At 29.2% G+C, this 22,111-nt stretch overlaps 1 protein-coding gene across 1 annotated transcript in view; it reads left to right on the top strand.

Annotated features, from left to right (window-relative positions):
• Window positions 1-12,743, top strand: part of cdi (serine/threonine kinase) — a 50,448-nt gene extending 37,705 nt beyond the window's left edge. Inside the window, exons 2-5 of the mRNA XM_011497198.1 lie at window positions 737-858; window positions 8,334-8,880; window positions 10,811-11,353; window positions 12,219-12,743. Coding sequence (XP_011495500.1) covers window positions 737-858; window positions 8,334-8,880; window positions 10,811-11,353; window positions 12,219-12,743 — 1,737 coding nt within the window. The remainder of the gene's footprint in view (window positions 1-736; window positions 859-8,333; window positions 8,881-10,810; window positions 11,354-12,218) is intronic.
• Window positions 12,744-22,111: the final 9,368 nt, after the last annotated feature.

Below are 22,111 nucleotides of genomic sequence, written 5' to 3'. Positions count from 1 at the left end.
GTGTACATTTCTTCAACATTAAATGAATAGATTTTTTATTTATGCTTAACCGTTAATTGTCATATATCTAAGAATATTTTTATAACTTTTATCTGTGATTGAATAGCTCTTCATTTGATTACATTGTATATATATATTAGTAGGGACTTAAATTTTAATGATTCATCGAAGAAATATTTTATATCTTTTATTTTTCAAGAGAATAAATATTGATCAAAAGTCCAAATTCATTATAAATGCATTAGAAATCTGATATCAATAAATATGAATTATACGTAAAATAATTTTTTAGACAAATGAAGTTTAATACGAATGTTAACTTTATGATCTGCATGTTACATATATATTTCAATTTATTTATAAAATTATTTTTTGTCTTTATATATTATGCATTTTTAAAATGTAATAAGTATATATTATTATTTTTATTTTTTTTTTTTATTATTTTTTTTTTTACGACTCATTTAGGTTATTCGTATTACTATTCATTGTTATACATGCAGATGTGACTGCATTATCATACTTCGCATACTTGATCGATAAATTATTATTTTTATTTTAGAAGAAAAGCCTATAATGTATAAGGATTGTAGTCAACTATGAATTTAATTTTTTTTAATGATTATTTAAAATAAAAAAGATTACTATTATAAAAGTAAGGAGATTCTTGATAAATTTTCTTATAGTATAATGAATGTATCTATCTAATCGATAACTCTCATTTGTAATTTTTCAGGTCACTCATAAAGTTACAGGTCAAGTAATGGTTCTCAAAATGAATCAACTTCCGGCAAATCGACCGAACATGCTCAAGGAAGTGCAACTGATGAACAAACTCAGTCATCCTAACATATTAAGGTTTGTTGTAACAATAAAAGCAAGTATTTCTCACCTCGAAATAGTAAATAAAAACAGTAATTTAAATTATAATTTAAAATATTCACTGCTATTTATAGAGAAAATCGTGTTAAAAAAGTTTATTGACTTTGATATTTAATGATATTCCGTAATAATCATTTTATATCAAATATTTTATTAAAAAAAGCTTTTTTTATATTTATATAAGTATATTTAGAAAATCAGATTATTAACACTTGTGTGAGAAAAATATAGTAGACAATTTATTGCATTTTTTTTTTTTTTTTTTTTAATTAATATTTCGTAGTCTCGTTAACGACGATATTTGCCTCCGTATTACGAAACTTCGTTATTTTAGTTATGATGTAGACTAGGCAGTCCGTCACAAAATTTAGAAGGGGATAAACGGATAATTGCCGTTATCTTGATTTTACATCGGATACGCTCGATATTCATATTTTTTATAGCGAGAATTATATATAAAGAGCTATTAATCCGAAATTCCGTATTCAACTAACATTTAACTTAACCATGTTTTAATCCATTTTATGGATTAAGTTCTTCGTTATAATAAGAACTTTATTGATTGGACTTCACCTTTACAAAATATTTAAAATTCTCATCATATATATGTTATTCATGTAGTGTCTTATTAATAAAAAATAATTATTGAAAATCTCAATACCTATATTAACCTGTAAAACTAAAACTAAAACTTTTCTACCATACGATTATACTTGAAATTTTCTTATCGTTAAGAAAAGGCAAAAATATTCTCTTTCACTCTTGAATCATCTATGTCGCACGATCATCAGTTAAGCCCCCATGAAATCAAGAGACAACTTTAATTTGAATGAAAGCATCATCGTCGATTACATTTTCACGACGCCAGTAGTTCGTCTCGTCTTGTGCAATTCGCAATCTAGTCTCTGTCGTTTGTTGGATAGCAGCTTATTATGTCTATTACATTTCATGCTTTGCTTTTTAATCCAATGGGTTCTTGGCAATACGTACTTACCTCAAATAATTATAATTTATGGCTTGACTTCTCATGATTAAGCTGCATTGTATGTGATTTAGTGATGCGGCAATTTGTTTTAAATAAAAAACAATTCCAATAATTCTTCGTCGTTTCAAAGAATTCTATAAGTATATTGATATATTGAATCGAGTGACTGAATCAATTTCTTGGATTTGGTGTTCCTATTTATTTATATTTATTCGTACATCGCGTGATTATTAATGTCCTCCATTATATAATAATATCGTATTTAGTATATTTCAACGAGGTCAATTATCCTTTTATCATTCATCACGTTTTTTTTTCTTCTTTTAACATCTATTATATTAATATAAAAATAATATGATAATATAATAATAGTACTTGATTTTTAAAATTAATTCGACTTATTAGATATATTATTGTGTCTGTGTACGTTATTGAGAATTCAGGGTATTGTTGGATTTCTTTATTCAATTGATAAAATTAAAAAAAAAGTTTGTATTTTTATAATGTAAATATACAAATATTCCAATACCGTTATTTTTGGATAGATTAAATATAATTAAATAGATTAAATTATAATTTATGAATTGAATATTTTCAATTGTTGAATTGAGTTTATTATATCTCTGCTCGAAGAATTAAAAATGCTATTGATTTGGAAAAAAAGAATTTCTATAGTTTTTTCTTTTTTTAATGATTTATCTGTTCGATTTTATTTAATATTAAGTTTTATTCTCTATTATATATAAAGATTTTTCTATTAATTAACACATTAAATAAGAGAATTGCACAACTGATGTACTCTAAAAAAAACTAGCTTTCTAATTTTCTTTTTAACAAACATATTTTTACCTGTATTTAGCATAAGGAAACTCACCACGTATAAATAAAAAAAGGAAAAAAGGTTCTATTTAATTAAACATAATTTTTAACTATTGATACGAACATTGTGCTTTCACATATAAAAACAGAACAATCGAAAGTGGTCCACTATATCATGTAGCGTGAAAACTTTCGCTTAGGCGAATTTGGTAAAATAGATCAATCGATGCGCAAACAACGCCTTTTAAATTCGACTCTCGACTCTCTGCTTCTTATGTGCTTAAAAAACGTATAGTATAATTAAACAATACATTGCAGTTACAATGCCGACGTGTAAATAAAATAAGAGGCACGAAAAGAAAAAAGAGAAAGAGCAGCAGCTCCGGAGTTGATTCAAAGAAAATCACTGGATCAATTATTTCGGACTGTTTGAAACATGCGTGTAGAAATTACTTGGATTTACCGAAGGAAAATTGGATTAATCAAAACGTGATAAAGTGCATTTTTTCGATGACCATAACTATCGGGCATACGTGCGACCTCCAATTCTTTTTTATTCTCCGTCGATGTCCGAGTTACATTGAAATCGAGCCAAGAGTTCGTTTTACCTTCTTTCCAGTATAGGAGACCTTATGTATGCAAAAAATGATTTTGTGTAAATAAAGATTTTCGTGAGCTTTGAAAGAGATCGTTTTTGTTGAAATTTTATTTTTAAATATATCGTACGCATCATCATTTAAGATATTTTAATATTAAGATAGATATCACATATCCGCTTTTAATCAGAATTGCTTTGGTATTTTACAATTAAAAATATCTATAAAAAGAATTAAAAATGTATATGCTTGTGATAAATTTAAGTTAATTAGATTATATTTTCCGAAAGCAAGTCATTTTAACGGCAATTTTTTTATTCCTAATTTCGAAATTGCTGAACAATGATCCAATTCCATTGTATACATGAAAATCTTTCTAACATTACCGATATTTATCATCGATAAATGTAGAAAGAAGTAATTATTGGCCAACTTTAGCTCGAATAAACGTCATTATTTTACTACAATTCAATAATATGTCAATTAATAAGAAAAAAAAAAAATTAAGAAAGCTTGTAATTGCTTTTAAAATATTACATACATAATATTTATAAGTGAAATAATGGAAAATATAGCAATACTGTTAATTGCATTGTCGTATGATGTGTCGAAATATGTTTCACTGTAAATCTTTGTGAGAGCATCAAATTGATATCTTAATGCATCGATTTCTAACAAGATTAGATGAAGCAATAAAAATTGTGCCACTTTTTCATTCGCATTTAATGATTGTAATTAATTTTAAGTATGACAGACAAATTGCCAGAGTAATTACATTACATACTTTATACGATGCTATTGTCTATTTCTTTAGTTTAATAACTAGTAATCAAGATGCATAAGAACAATATTTTTAATAAAAAATTTTTTTTATAATTTCGATAGATTAAATATGTGGGTCTTATAAAATTCTTTCAAATTAACGTTTTAATATTATAATTAATATAGTAATATTTTAGAAAGGCTATTATTATACTGTTTTGACATTCTATATTTTAAAACGTGATTATGAAATTAATTTGTTTACTTCCTGAAGTCGTATCCTAATACAAAATTGAGCTTCTTATGAAAAGTTAATTAGATTTTCAACGTAGTATTCGGATATGAAATTATTTCTTGATATTTTTCTCAATATTACATCAAACATAGAAAAAAATATTTACTTACATCTACTGCAAATTTTCTTTTTTTATTTAGTTAAATTTTTTTTATTTTTTATTTTTTTGCTGCTTCATAAAATTTAGAAATACCATATATATTTAATGCAAATATTATAACTTTCATTATTAATGTTTGAAATATCGATTAAACATAAATTATTTAATTAATAGTAATATTTTTAGCAATTATTTATATTTATTGCAATCGATTTATTTGCAGATTTCACGTATACTTTAAAGAATGTTATTTAATTATAAATATCACCCTTAATTAATGCATACATAATTCGTTAATATAATTCTAAGTTTAATCAAATCAGTTGGTCAATTGTGAATTCATAATTCTGTCAATGTAAAATAATAATTTCATTAAAACATTAGTTCGATCGTATTTTTATAACTATGTGTTTCTATCATGCTCTTGTTACTGTGTGTAAAGCTACTATTTATAAAATATTTTATTGAATATGTCACTATCGAACTCAGCAGCTAGCCTGATTCGATTCGATTCGCGGTTGCGAGCAGACACATTTTTTTATATTAATTCCTTCCTTTTTTATCGTCGGAACATTACACTTTTAGTTGACAGATCAAATCACATATCAGTTAATAAAATGCACGAAAAAATGTATACGTTTTATTTAAAGAATAATAATAAATTGTTTTTAATTAATTAATTTTTTTAACTATGTTTTAATTAATTTAAAGTATTAAAGAATATAATATTCCATCAGTTAAAATCTTTATAAATTAAAACTTTTATGAATAAAAATTTAGGCTTTGTTAATATTACTTATTATTGTATTCGGTAGAACTTACGTAATATACAATAAGTAACATTGAGAAACATTTAATTTAGTAGAACACCAGACGCTATTTACTAAAAAAGATACTATATATATATATATATATATATATATATATATATATATATATATATATATATATTAAATAAATAAAGTACCATTAGATATAGTAATTGAATTCTATTTAATTATTGAAACTTTCCCTGTTGAAACGATGCGTACGTGTAAGATATCACGATGTTCATGTCACTCATTTTGAAGACTATGAAAACTTTAATCGAGGCCTCGTAAACAATTAAAGTCCATTTGTGAAAGGAAACGTAAATAAAATACAAGAATAAAATAAAGTAAGTACTTAAAAGAAAAGCGTACTTGTATTAGTTTAAGTTGGAAGTGCATGGAATGCTTGGCTTCGTTCTACAGGCCACAAGTGGTTCGAAGACCTTCGGTTTCGACCATAAAGTCACTCGAAGGCTACGGACTTTATACGGAAGTGGATTACGAGGTGACGTATACATCTTTCTCTCTCCTACTGTGAATTTATATATATATATATATATATATATATATATATATATATATATATCTTTGTTTCTTTCGATCGTCTTTGTGGCTTCGAAATAGAATGTCGTTAAGTCAAGAGCTGATTACTACTGCATTAGCGCTTTCGAGTCCGATATTACAGCAACGATGCGCACTAGAAAAGTATGAAATGCTAAGAAGACGATAAGAAATTATATTTATACGCCCGATTAATAATGAATTCTTTTAATATCAGGCTGTCCGTTAAAAATGCCGGATTAAGTATAAGGACATTTAATACGGAGATATATGGTCTCATTTCTCTGTTTTGTGCTATTTCTAGACGAATGTTTACGATGAATATTAGCATAAGTGAAGGCTATAACGGTGCTGTTCAAATGGACTATTAAGCTACAATAATCAATGTATTCTCTTATTGTTGGCCTTCGATTTCGATATCTTTCGATTGATAAGAAACTTTATTAAATTAGATAATTATCAGGCATTGCTTTCATTTGAACGGGATCTTTTAGTTTAAATATTATTAATTATATAGGAAAATCAATTAGTTGACTGAATTCAGTTTAGATGATGTCTGTGTGTCGGTGCTATTTAATATATATTACAAGTGTAGCAAAGTTTTTAATCCTTTGGTAAATTTATCGATCTGATTTTATTCGTTAAATAAATTAACTTTTACATTATTAAACGAAAATAATTATTAATGAGACCGAGATGAAAATACTTGCAATACAATCTCGATATTCTCGATATGCGACAGTATCATCTAAATTTTAGAAATAAGATTCGAATAAATGTGAGAAACACATACAAATATTTTTAATGTATTATTATACAGTTTTAAGTAATTTAATTATAACGGAGTTTATGGCACTAAAGTGAGCCTCTTTGATTGCAAATTTATTTTCAACGCTTTTAATAATTCGAACACTATCAATTACACCTTATATACATTGCGAATGGGGTTGGTGGCTAAAAACTGTATTTTAATGCAGTTAGAGAGTAGATGTTGAGATAGAGCAAAATATCGGTAATTTGTATTTATATAGAAAAGATAATTTTCTTAGATATGAGTTTCGTTATACAATATAAGAGAAAATTAACTGAAATAAAAAGCCATAATATTATAACGTTATTTTATATAATATTAGTTATGTGAAGAAAAAAAAAACCAAATATAACGTCCATGAAGTTAAGTATAGCAGAAAGAAACGGCTCTGTACATTTAAATATTGAAATGCGCAATGATCCAATTAAAATATTTATTTTAGTAAAACTAGTTATGTGCTATTATTGAAATTAAGAAAAACAAGTGAATTAATGACCTTATTCATAATTGCATTAATTATTAGTATCCGTTTTTACAAAACTCGTGAATGTTGATTAGGAAATATAAAAAAAATCATTGACACGTCATAATATAATCTATATGCAATCTGAAAATGCAAATGCATTTAATAAAAATATATTTATTTTGAAATTAAAGATTATGCATTACAAAGTTCAAATTTGGTTTAAAATACTTTCAGCTAATTAACTACGATTTTACAATAATTTTATCAAATTCAAAAAATATTTCATTTAAATAAATTTTTGAAGAACAATTCAAACTCACAATTCATTTAAAATAACAATTTTAATAAACTTCATTGTATTTATCGATAATATTATATAAGACAGTAAACAAATTTATTTATAATGTTTTTAATTAAATATTCCAATTATGTATAAGGAAAGACGAAATACGAGGAAAGCGCATGAAAAGAAAATCATAAAAAATCAATTGACGCCGTTGTATACTTTTTATTTAATTTCTACTCGACCATATATTTTAGATAGATAATTATTTTTTAGTTGAATTTAAATATATGGAGAAAACTGCTTCATAAAAATTAAGACTCGGTTAATGATAAGAGACCGATACTTTCAAAAATAAGAGAAAGTTGTATAAAATTAACATATTTTGAAAAATGTATTTTTAATTGCTTAATTAGTTTATTATCAAAAGAATAAATAAGTAAATTAATAAATAAATGTGTATATATATATATATATATATATATATATATATATTTATATACCGATTTTATTGTCTTATACTTTATAAAGCTTCAACGCTACGCATAATTTTTCAAATATCGATATCTCTAGGAAAAAAAGTTGTTTATTTTAACCGTTGTTAAGCCACGTCCATTCGAATAATGATTATTTCATGTCTATATCTATCGAACGGATGTTATTTAATTTATTATTATTATTATTATTATTATTATTATTTTTTTTTTTTTTTTTTTTTTTTTTTTTTTTTTTATAAATCGAAAACTTCCTTAGGCTAGTTTGATCATTAGCATTCGGGTCTATAAAAAATGGCCTCAAATTTATTCGATACGTAAAAGTTCGTGTGAATTGTCGGTGTAGTGGACAATGAAAAACATTGTGAACTCGTAACCCATACAGAGGGAGGCAGCCCAAGCGAGCAATAAATAAAAGGGCGGAACGTTGGCAAACGACCGACTTAGCACTACTTTCCTTCCGTCTCCAGGTTCATGGGTGTCTGCGTCCACGAGGGCCAACTCCACGCACTGACGGAGTACATAAACAGCGGCAGTCTGGAGCAGCTTATTATGTCGCGTCATACACCCCTACCGCACCTAACGCGCATGAAACTCGCCCGCGACACGTCCTGCGGCATGGCCTATCTGCACAGCAAGGGCCTCTTTCATCGGGACCTCACGTCCAAGAACGTGCTGGTGAAGAGGAACGAGGCAAACGAGGAGCTGACTGCCGTAGTCGGGGACTTTGGCCTCGCCGCCAAAATCCCGGAACCGAGCACCGGCTACAGACTGAGCACCGTGGGGAGTCCATACTGGATGTCGCCCGAGTGCCTCAAGGGTCAGTGGTACGATCACAGGTCGGACGTATTCTCATTCGGGATCGTCGTGTGCGAGCTAATCGGTAGGGTGCCGGCCGACCCGGACGTGCTCCCGAGATCCGACAACTTTGGCCTCGACTACCTGGCAGTGGCGGAGATCTGTGCGGCCGCCGATCCCCCGCCGGCCTTCCTTCAACTTGCCTTCCACTGTTGCACGGTAAGTCTCTACCGCTATTGCGCCATTCGCGACTTCCTTTATTCTAAGATTTTACGAGGTGGTGGAGGGCCGAGCTGAGAATATGCGGGCAAGAAGTGTACGGGACGAGACGGTGTTGGTAAGCGCTCGTCCCATCGCCAATGTCAAGCTCGGGCGTGAAAGTGCCTAGGACCGGTCACTGAACTCCATGCTCATCCTAGTACTTTTATTTTAATCATCGTTCTCTTCATAGCACTGCCACGGTTATTGTTCAGTACGATCGGATACCGATATTTTAATAGCCGTAGCGTGGCCTCGTCTCTGACCAAATGCCACGATAGCGATAACATTTATTGAGTTAGAATTCTGACTTTGACATCGTTTCCTCCCCATGACTCCCTCTGCTCTCTAAATAGCACTTACGAGCTCTGCCATTTGCGCTTGTAATGCCAGCACCTGCCTCGTCACATACGACAATGCACTGTATAATGCCATAGATGTGTTGTAGTATCATTGATTCTCGGTAAATGAATTTCACTGCATTGGCGCTATTCGTTAGTCACGATTAATTAAAGCAATAGTAGTCATTGTATTGAGGCGTCATCGTGTGATGTAGCAGCTGCCCGACATACAATAGGTGTACAATCCAAATTTCTACAATTATGCTCAATCGGTATATTATTGACAAAGATACACGAAACTCATTTAATTTTTTGTGGTTTTTTGTTTTTTTTTTAGAGAAAATTTACTTGAATATCGCATTTTATAAGCGAATTTGACTTTAAATGAAATTCAATGGATAATGCTTTATGCTGGTAAACAATCAGGCATAATCGTTTGTCATCTTAAAACGTTGATAGAAAAGTCAATGATCTGTAATTATAATTCTAAATATTAATCTTTCAACGAAGTATTTAATCGCCTATAGTAAAACTATAGTAACATTAGACTGTTTTATGTAATATTCATGTCGACATGGTTTATTGGAAATGTTGAAATGCTTAAATATTGGATAGAAGCACAATTAAATGCGTATAAATTTGATAAGTAAGAGTGTAACTCATGATACCCGAGAAGTAATTTCACGTTAATCGCAGATAATGGAGTTGATTTAATTATTATTATAAATTAATTCATCGGTGAGATTAATGACAATGTTTAATTAGTAGTAGTATTACTTATTATGGGTGATTTCTTTGCTTTCTTTCTCATTGGCATCAAAATTAAATACAGCAGTTTGATATTTACAAAGTATATAGATTCCAATACTTAATGGCTTCGATTGCCTTAAAACTTGAAAATAATTGCCAATCTAATAATTAAGTTAAGCTTTCATTTAGTCACATAAAATGCTTGAATTTGTTTTAAAGATCGTTAAGCTTCCGCACAATTCTTTCACATCGTTAGATATGTATTTATTAAAGCCAAACTCGGGAGAATTTCAACTCTATATTTTCTCTAACTTTATTTTTTCAATAAACAACGTTGGGCGGGAGGGAAGGGATATTGGTAATTAATATTCCTTACTCGGGTTTAATTACTAAATTGAATACAACGCGTATCGAACGAGTAAAATGTAACAAATTCATTTAATCAGTAATTTTGAATCGATAATAATAAACTAAGTGACATATGTCGAAGTATTGTAGTTACACATTGTGTGGGTGAGTCTCATACATTATGAAATGTGTCATTCAACGAATGGCCATATTATAATAGTTTCGTTCGGCTAAATTGCAAGCAAATTCTTAATACGCGAGCTGCATGTATGTATATTAGAATAACCTTTCCTTTTATTCATAATTTATATACTTTTATATACTGTATGTAAAAAAAAAAAAAAATATTGAAAAAGCAAAACAATAGCCAAATGGCCTACAGAATCGAAAAATTTCAACTATCCCGATCCCACAAAAGACATAATATTAATGTAAAGTGTTGCTCTTGGCAGTACGAGCCTCGCTCCCGACCAACATTCCCAGAGATCGTGCAGACGCTGGACAACCTGATCACAGCTCACGAGGACGAGACGAAAGCCAACCCGAACAAGCGACAGTCGGTGGACCAGGAGCTGATATCGAGCATCGAGATCGTACGCCAGTCCCGACCGATGAGCCGCCGTACCACGAGACTTCGGAGCCACTCGGCGGACGCGCGCGCATGCGCGAACCCTACGGCCCCCTGCGATAAGGCCCGGTGTCATTCGGCACGACGAGTCGCCGAGTTGGCCAGCCGTAGGGATCCGCACTACCGGCCCATGACGGCCAATCCCTTCCACGCACTCGGCGGCGTCAAGAAGATACTCGGCGATCTATTCTCCAGCTGCCTCGAGCTGACGTCGCTCGAGGACGTCGGCCAAGGCGCCGCTGAGGCTGGCATTAGAAAATTCAAGCCCCTCGCCGCGCAGAACGATAGTATCGCCAAGATATTGGAGAGGAAGAAGCCCAGCTCCGAGCCCAGCAGCCCCACGGCCAGAAAGAAGTGGGAGAGGAAGGTGAGGATGCTGGCATTTTGCGTACACTGCGGTGCCTAGAAATTGCGGTCCTTCTACCTTCACGACAAAGTATAATGCATTTAATTGACATTGCGCGATAAGAGGATTGAGGAGCGGCGAATTTTTGGCGCTTAACAAATGCTCTGTATTTAATGTACGTTAAATAATACTCGGAAGCACTATTAATCACCCTTACTCGACTATTATCATTAATATCGAATTGGCCCTTAATTCTTACATTATATATGAGGATATAAACTTATAAATGTCGCCTAAACAAATTGAAGAAATCGTCAATTCAATTGCATTGTATATTGCGAAATTACATTATAAGCTTGACTATACTCATCGATGTATTATCCCTTTAGTTTTGATTTTTTATTTTTAATTTTAATTCATTGGTCGACTTTTATTGAATAGGTTGGATAGAATATGCTTGATTTGGCAAGCTTTTCTTTAAACTCCCTTTAATGTATTGCCTGTTAAGTCGTATATTTTAGTTTTGGTGCATTACAACCTATTGTCGTTAAATTATACAATTGATTTATAAAAAAATGCAATTATAATTTTCATTCGATTGTTTTACCATAAGTCCACGTTTATGGATCAACAAGCTATGCTTAATAATAATAGTAATAATAATAACGATAATAATAGTAATAATAATAATAATAATCATAATAATAATAATAATAATAATAATAATAATAATAATAACGATAATAATAATGATAATGATAATGATAATGATAATGATAATATACGGAATAGCGGGACTTAAAGATTGGAAATGCAATACTTCAAAATTGCTGAATAGCGAAACGGCTAACAATTTCAAAAACAATGTGAATGTTGTGCAACGCAGGTGTCGACGAAGATCGGAGCGGCCAACCTCTTTGCACACCCACTCTTTCGAGATGGATGGGAGCCCCATCGGCGCGGAAGCTGCGAGTCCGGTTTTTGGAGCTGCGTGGGCGAGGATCTGAGTCCAGAGCCTCCAAATCGTCGTCACGCCTCGACTCTAAGCAGTTCCGCGGCCTCCAGTCTCTTTCTCCTCGACGACCATCGCACGAGCTCCATTTACACGGATTCTAGCGAGGACATAGCGAGCCTCGGAGGTGGCGACTCGACCTGCTGGGAGGACAGGCTCGATAGACTCGGACCCTCGAGCAAGACCATCGCCAAGATCGTGGATTATTTCGAGAGGAAGCAAGCCGGCGCGGGCAAGCTCGGCGAGCACGGACTTGAGGTCGTCGCGCCAAGTAGGATCGCGCTGCTGAGGGCGAGGCTCGACGGAAGTGCGCCCCTCTGCAGTATAAGCGCCGTCCAGAGGCTCGTCGTTTGTGAAGGGGCGGTGCGAAGTAAGCTGCCCCTGTTCGATAAAAAGTGACGAGTAAGAAAATGCGCCTCCAGAAATTTTGGTAGATAAGCGATGTGTGTGTGTGCGTGCGTGCGTGCGTGCGTGCGTGCGTGCGTGCGTGCGTGCGTGCGTGCGTGCGTGTGTGTATGTGTGTACGGGGCTCGAACTATATTCTTAATAATCTTTGGCCGATTTTTAATCGGGATTGCGCTTTAATTGACGCGCCACACTTCTTCGTGGCTACTTTAATTATCTTATCGCTTTATGCGTATCCTTTCGTCGCGCCTCTTATTGACTTTGCCCTTCGTAAAAGTAGGTAAAGGATTTACAGTAATTGCTGAATTTTCTTTAATTGCATTGCCAATTGAATTACAACGGCTGCATTTTAGTTAATTTTTAAGTTATGATAAAAAGTTTTGAAATTAGTTTTAAAAAATTGATAAAAGATGTATAAGAAAAGAATGCTTTAAGACTTAGAGGTTCATTTCTCGAATCATTTATTCAAATACTAATGTTTTTAATTTTTTAATTTTATTTATAAAGAAAATTATCAGTGTAGAATAATTATAAATCGGCTTTTTAGAAATGAATTTTAGATTTTCGAAAGGATTTATGATCGTGAAAATTTAAAATTTTCATAAATTTACATAATACTTTTAATAATATCTCGATATAAGATTTATTGTACACTTGGGGATACATAAAATACTTGGTTGTTCGCAACAATTTGAATAGTAAACAATTTTTCCTTATTTAACTACATCTGAATTAAAATTATTTATGTAAACAAAACTTATTCTTACTCATTTTCACCATAATATTATAATTTGAAACTATTTGTTTGTGTTAGATAAATATTATTAATTAATAATTTTCGGATTGAAAAATGAGCTTGTAAGCTTTAAAACAATTCTTTACCCATATTATTGTTTGAATTTTTTTCAGCAATTGCAAAACTTTTTATAATATCTAAAATAAATTTTTGACAAAAAATTAACTGGAAGTAACACCCCAGCTAATTTGTTAATATATTTAAAAGTACAACTTAGTATTCTTTTCAAGGTAATTCTTCATCTTTTTTTTTACTTTTACTTTGCGTCATTTATTTGATTAATAAGCATTGGTAGCCGTAACGAAGCATACGATTATTTGAATTAAATTTAAATTATTAAATTATCTATCGTATTTAATTATAAATTGTACATAAATCTTGAAAAATTAAATTCATATTTGTGTAACTTTTGAATCGACAAACTTAATTGTTATAATTACGTTGTTCAAATAAGTTTTAATTATTAATTTTTTATTTAAACAATATTATTAAGCTTCTAGTAATCAAATATAATGTATTTTAATAGAATTAAGTAATTTACCTTAAGTCTATTTGTTTTTGTTAACGCGTTTCTTCGAGAGTAATTTTATCGTATCCATAGTAAACATGTATTTAAACATAAAAGTTAAACAAAAAATTTGTTCTCATTATAAAAACTTGGATTTTTTTTTTTTTTTTATTTTATAAAAATGAAAATAGAAACTTGTTTGAATATGTTCAATATTTACACAACTTTATGAAATGTTAATTAATTTTTCAAACGGGTCTTTAATAAGGTTTATCTTTGAATGACATATAAAGTAACTATCTTGCGAAAGGCGGTGAAATCAATAAGAATTTTTTTCTTGGTTTTTTCTTGATCATTTTCCACTCATGTGCCACAATCTTTCCAGCCTATTTATTAAAATTACTGATTGTGACGAATCTAATCGACCCATTTAATTCTGTATGCAGATTGTCGAATTAATCGAGTGTTTGTTGTCAATTGGTCTCCCAACTAACATTCTATGTGAATTATAATTTTCATGAATTTTCTTCATTATTACGCAAATGTTCATGTTTTTCATGGTGTCGCTAGTACAACATTAAGGATTTTCGTTTTATCCAATTGGAATGTATAACTATAATGATGATGAGAAGTTATTAATTCGATTTTAAATGCTATTTCGAAAATATTAACTGAATGGGACACTGCGATTACTAAGTATTAGGACCAAATTAATGAGAAACGGGATTGGATTCATTGATTAAAGTACGCAATTAAAATTACGTCATAAAATTAAAAATGGTATACATATATATATATATATATATATATATATATATATATATATATATATATATATACGTACACATACATAATGAGGTTAGACCATTTTGATTATCGATAACATTTTTTTTATGCTCGATTAATTAATATAATTAATTCATGCTCTAATTTATTCTTCGAGTACATTTATCACTTCAACAACATCCAATTATGCAGGTGATTTCAACCATCGTTTTGAAAGTAATTAAACAATGCATAAATGTTATTTGTAATCGAATTTTTCGTATACGTGAATAGTATAATAAAGCTTAGTGAAAGCAATCTATGAAATTTGAAGCCTTGGTACTGTAAGTTATTTTAGATAAAGCCCCGGAAAAAAAACAGAGAGAGAACATAGTTCATAATTAAAGGATCGTATCATTTTTGGTGATTTAAATGTATTGAAGTCGGTTTTAAAAATTTTTGCGGCGCAAATAGTTTTGAGGTGTGAAATATACCCGAATAAGAAACCCGGTGTCTCGTAGTGTAAAATGATGTATGTGGATGAGGGTCGAAATATGGCTGCGCATTCACATAATGGAATTAGATAAAATTATTAGATAAAATAATTACGTCTGATCTTTAATTGATAATACATAATACATCGTTCTAATAAAAAAATTTTTGTTGATTAAAAAAAAAATTTCATTTTCGCATTTCTAATTCAGTAAAAAGAAAGATGTGGTAACAAAATACATTTGCCTAGTAAGAATACGCATTATAAGGCTTTTTCACTAACGTTTGTAAATCCCATTGCATTAACGAAAAATGATTCTCGAATGTTTTAAAACAATTAATATTCTTAATGATGATGAAAACACAAAAAACAAATGTAATTGGTCATCTTTTTTTCTAACATTCTGACTTGCAATGTGTTTGCTGAATTGTTGACGGGGTTTGTCTTGCAGGTAAATCCGATTATTAGCCAAGTTTTCTTTCTAATTTTTAGATAACGAAAATAGATTTTGCAATTTTCAAATTTTGTAGGCCCATCGATACTCGAGTTTCAAATGCTAATATTATATATTTCTATGAGTCATTATAGCATCATGTTTACTTATTCATATAACGAGTATTGTTAATGAAAATAGGAGAAGCAAATTGAATATATTTGAATCCCACAGAGTTATCAGACTGACGTTTATATGATTGATACAAACGTTTTGTATTAGTGATCAAAAAGTGATCGATAATAGGCTTTAACAAGATATGTCATTGTAGTGCGGTACACGATCGAGTTGGCATCAAATAAATAAATTGAATCGATAGATTTATAAAATCATTTGGCGGAAGTATATAACGCGTAAGATCAACTATTAGATGCTCGTGAAATTTATATTCAGGAACTCGAGCCAGTGATGGCATAAAAATCCAGCTATTTAATTTATTCCAATGGGAGAATTACAGCTTACGGAAAAAATATTTAATCCAATGTCATATCCTCGAAAGATATTAACGAAATTTACTCTCGTTAATGAGCATTTAGAATCTAGACGCTTCTAATCTATGAACAACGTCTAGCTTTTTATTGGCAATAACAATGAGAAAATTATCAAATATCTCAGGTGGAAACTTCATCATTAAATCTATATTGAATGTGTTTGGATTCAACATCTTCGTTATCTGCGATGCAGGCGGTGAATTTTTGTTGATTACAATACTCCAAGTAATTGTATAACTAACACAACCAGTACTCTGTCGCTGGCGACGAAAAATCTATTTCAATTTTATACTTGACAATTGAAATACATATTGCCCTAGGAAAACCTATTACATATAGAAATTTTACAATTTGTTTCATATTATAGGAATTTTAAACTAATAATTTCACAGAATTATATTTCTTTTTTGTCATAAATGCATATTGACATGCAATGATGGTGAAATTTGAATTGGAAATAAGGTTGCTGAATGTTTTGAAAAAAAAACTTTTCAAAAACAACATCTAAATTACTACCATAAAAAAGCATACCATGCGTATTTATATTTTAATTTATTAAAAATAAATGATTCATTTTACTGTCTCTATATCATTATGGATTATATTTTTGCACAAGTGCTTTTAGCTATATCAATGAAATATAAATAATGATCTTAACCAAATATATTTATTTCATATATAACGGAAGAATTCTTTGCAGAGAATAGTACGAGTATTAAGCGTAAACTATAATTGGCGGGCGGACTTTATATATATATATATATATATATACGAATTCAATTATGCTTAGTGGAACTACGTTGTGTTACATTGAAATACTTTCATACTTATGCAAGATGTTGAATAGTGTTTATATCGATGAACATTAACAGAGGGCAGGCAACACGATATTGATTATCTGTCGTACTTTTTATTTCAAGTTGCCGGTCGTGCGCACGTCGCTGGTCCCTTTCAAGGGCATTTTATTTTGATCTCGTCCTTATAAGCTTTCAAAATGACGAATAAAAAATAAAATTGAAGTGCTAGTATAGACTCTCATGATATTGTTTGTCGAGTGATTATGGTGCTGTCGGTAACTAATCAGTAACTGTTCTATATTAAAACCAAGTACGTCTATTTATATTTCCATTTTCTTTTACTGATCTAATGTTATCGATTTTTCCGGGTGTAGTAGCTGCAATTAATAAAATTGTATGTACTCCTTTGCTTTTCCAATATTCGTTCGGAAACGCCCGATCATTATATACATATGTGTTGTAAAAACACAATCATAAATACAAATATGTGCGCGAGCGCGCTTTAATACGTATTGGCTGTTCTGAATTAAACACATCCGCACTTGCATTTACTCGTGTTACACTTTCTTTTTGTCTTTTGTCTAATTGCAAAAAATTTAGTTAAAATCTGTAATGGATCACTAGATTGGAATAAATTAAAAACTCTAATAATCTAATTGAAACTTACTACAAAGTAGATTAATTGTGCTTAGTGTCGTGATATAATCAACACAAGCATTACTCTAATGATAAATGTAGTATTCAGAGCATTCAGTTTAAATTTTTTACATAAACTTTCTTCTTACACTCCTCGGTTCAGTTGTACACGTACACTCCATTATTTTACGATATTTTTCGCTTAAACGATCGTCGAATCAGCAAACTCGAAAATCAAATCTAATTCATTAGGTAATATTATTTTATTTGCTGCTATCCGCCCGTCATGATTTTTAATCGCAAATAAAGCACTTTACCTATTAAGTCATTATATTTAATTTTATATGAACTCTTTTATATGATTAATCTACTTTCATTATTTGGTTGGCCAACAGTAATATATATACATATATATAACATGCGTAGTGAAAAAGTTTTCGTGTCAAAAGTATAAGATGGAAATATTTTGTAAAATCACTTCATTGTTATCGGTTTTAAGTAGTTCCTAGTTCGGTAGCTCCGTCCTGTTGGCATTGGAGATACTTTCAATCAGATTATATGTTTCATGTTAATATTACAAAAAAATTACTTGCAAATTGTGGCGTATTAACATTTTGTTATTGATTTTTTTTTTTTTTTTTTTTTTTTGACTAAGTGGATTATTTAGATACAAAGCTTGTAAATGTTAGAAGATTAGACTGAGTTTATTTTAATTTATATAAATAAAAAGTATTAGACTAAAATAGATATGATTTAGACTTATTTAAATAAATAATTATTGGAAATATTTTAATTGAATACCAAGAATGCATACCATTTGCGTAATATGGAAATAAGGAATCCGATATATTTTTGAATATGGCTTTTTATTTTTAATTTTCATTGTATAGAATAGTATAATGAAATTAATAATTAAATATTAAATTCTAACAAATAATTTTCATTTGTAAATTTTGCATTATATATAATTTCAAGTTTTTTATAATATACTTTATTAAGCTATTAAAATTAACGATATCAATTCACTATATTGATACAAAGTATTATTTATTATCAATAATCAATAGCAAAATGTTCTGTCATTATGTATGCTAATTAAAGAAACCTAATAATTTTGTTTATCCTTTGCCTTCCTACATCTTCCTAAGAACAACGTCCATTAGTGTCAATTCAGTGTCAAATCATCATATGAGATAGTTAATAAATAAATAAAAAAGTCTTCTATGATAATATAAAAATTCAGAGCCTAGTAAGGCCTATCAGAAAATACACCTATAAAATAAGAACACAGGAATATTTCCTTCCGTTAAAAGTACTTTAAACACATTTTTCGTATTCAGGAAAATGTCTTTGAACATATATGCTTAGTAATTCGATAGTATGTTTTCAGAAGAAATACGGAAATAATATATTTTACTGAGAGTAAGAGTTATGTATTTTTGTTGCTAACAATGGTTAAGAAATCAATTCTTGATCAAATAAATAAAAATAATACATGTGGAGATTGCCAAGCTGAAGAGAGGTTATTTGTATATACATGTATAAATAAAGAATTTAAAAAATATACATATATGCAGATATATATATATATATATATATATATATATATATATAAACACACATGTATATATGTAATTTGTATATCAAACTGATCTAGTCAGTGTAAGAAACGAGGCGGCCTTATATTTTATATATATACATAAAAAAAATATTAGTACTACAATTTATTACAACTTTAAAAGGAAGGGATAAAAAATTATATGTAAATCCCAAGCCTTCGGTGCGATTTTAGTGAGGCTTTTATGTATAATATTGTAACGCTTAAATGGCGAAATTGTCGATCGAATGATAAAAGTCTGATGTATTATTTATGTATGGGTAGCCGAAAAATTATGCAAGTTTTTTTATAGCTAGTTTTGCCAATTATTTCATTTTTTTAATTTTTACAATAATTACATTGTTGTTTCTACAGCATTGACATTTCTTTTTTATTAATTAATGGAAATTACATTATACATATAGTTATTTTCACTACTAATGAGTTTTACTCTTCTACAAATATACTTCTACAAATAGTAAAAATACTATTTCATCAATTTGCAGTATTATTTAATTTAATTATCATAGAAATCCAATTAGTTTCAAGTATGTCATCTTTGTTCCGAGGAATTTATTGCAATTTGCAAAAATTTTCTAATCGTCAATGTTGTATTTTGTGTTTTTAAAACTGCTGAAGGTAATCTTCTTTGATTGCTTCCACAAAAGCACATTAATTTTATTGTTTATTATTTTATTGTTTTCAATAACAATAAACTTTCTTACTGTAATTTGTTTCAACTGGATAAGATAATCGATGACATTGTGTTATTCATCACTTTCAGTAATAAATCTACTTATATTTTCTTACTGCTGATATTATTTTCAGTATTATTTTTATTATTATTATTATTTAAATTGTACAATAAAGCATTACTTTGTATTTGTTTTCTGTATTTTTCATAATTAAGATTTTGATTAATCTGTTTCAACATTCGTTTCTATGAATTTTAAATTTCAAATCAACTAATTTCTTTAATTTGTCTGCTTCATATTAGTGGCATCTCAGATTGACAAATGGTAATGTTATTTGAAATCATTAATATAATTTGAATAAATTCATTGAAAAAGCTAAGTATTATAGATAAAATAACAATCGTGAATTCAAGAATAATTTTAGATTTTAGAGTCTCATTTCTCAACAATTTTCTAAGGTATTTTCAAATTCCTTTTTTCAATATACATTTCCATGGGTACATATTTCATAAAAAGTTCATTCATATAAACATTTGTTCATCATTGTCAGATAATCGGTAATAAGAAGAAAGTAAAAATTCCGAGATATGACATCAAGTTAAAATTTTAAAAAAGAGGAAAGCTATGATGGTTGATTATGTAAATTTTAAATATTGAAATATTGGCAAAACAGACGCTGTAGAAGTTTTCGGACATGAATTAAAAACTATTTAAAAAAAAAAAAAAACATAAATAAAAAATATTAAGAGAATAATGATAGAAGTACATACTTTGCTTTGTAATTTTATATTTGAGTAAGGTATTGCAATGTAATTTAATAAAGAAAGTTGAAGGAATTTATGCATATGCCTAAGAGTACGTAATTGATGTTCGAAAAACACGAAAAACACGTTTCGTAGTGGCATTAAATTGCGTTTAATGAAATGGTTCATTTTAATTTATTCCCAATAATACCGATATGATTATCGAATATCGTCGCCTCGTAGTACTGCTATTATATTTCTTTTCTTTCAACATAAATTAAACCAAATTCTTATTTAAAATAATGTAGATAAAATAATTATTGACTTATAATCAATCGGGTTGAACTCTTAAGTGTTCGTCTCTTCCAAATAAGACTGTGCATTTGTTGAATATAATAACCTACATGCATTGACGCATGGACTTAAATAGATTATCTAATTTTTTATTATTTAGCCGTTATAATTGTAAAGAAAAAACATGTTTAAATTTACAGTATTCATTATTTCTAAAAGTAAATTTTTGTTTTATACTAATTGGTCCAATTGTTTTTTGCTTTGATGCATTGCTTTACATAGTCCTTGTGAAAGTAAAATTAAACAAATGCATTCTTATAAATTACTTTCATTTTCTTCTTTTTCGTCATATAAGGATAATATAAGATAAAAATGATGTTCAACAAATACTTATTATAAATGTCTAAATATATTTAATATAATGTAAAAAGTAATAATTTTATAATGATTTGAAAATTTGTAAAGAATAAACAATGTATTCAATAGCCCTATCAAAAGAATTATTTACAAAAATTAGAGTTAATTTGTTATATAAAGCATTAATATATTAGCACGATAAATTCAAATTATTAAAAATTTAAATTCATTAATTTTATTATATAAATAAAACTATTATCCGCTTTATTTTTAGTTTCGTTTATTTGTAATCGAAAGCAAAGAATAGGTCTTACGGGATATGATTTTTAATGAAAAATTGAAGTAAATATAAATAAAGAAAAAATTCAAAGAGAAAATCGAAACTGCAGTATATAATATAAAAACAAATGGTTAATTTTTCGATATTTTCGTTTTTTATTTATATCCAATACAACTACTATAGTTTCGTAAAACGTTTAAAGGTACCTGAATAAACAAGCGATCAAAGAATTGCGAAGTAAAAGGGAAATTTGTTAAGAATCTTAACTAAAAAACAGACATATCGTAAGTGGGGCATATCCTAAAAACCATTAAGCTGATTTTCATGAATTGTAATTGCGTGTGTTTGCGTGTGTGCGGTATATTCTAAAAGAAAAGAAAAAAACAAAGAAAACAAAGAATGTACACGAGTGAAAGA

This window comes from Ceratosolen solmsi, unplaced genomic scaffold, assembly GCF_000503995.2.
Source record: "Ceratosolen solmsi marchali unplaced genomic scaffold, CerSol_1.0 scaffold13, whole genome shotgun sequence".
Taxonomy (NCBI): Eukaryota; Metazoa; Arthropoda; class Insecta; order Hymenoptera; family Agaonidae; genus Ceratosolen; species Ceratosolen solmsi.
Note: the sequence above shows the minus strand (reverse complement) of the source record. Positions and strands in the feature narration are given on the sequence as shown.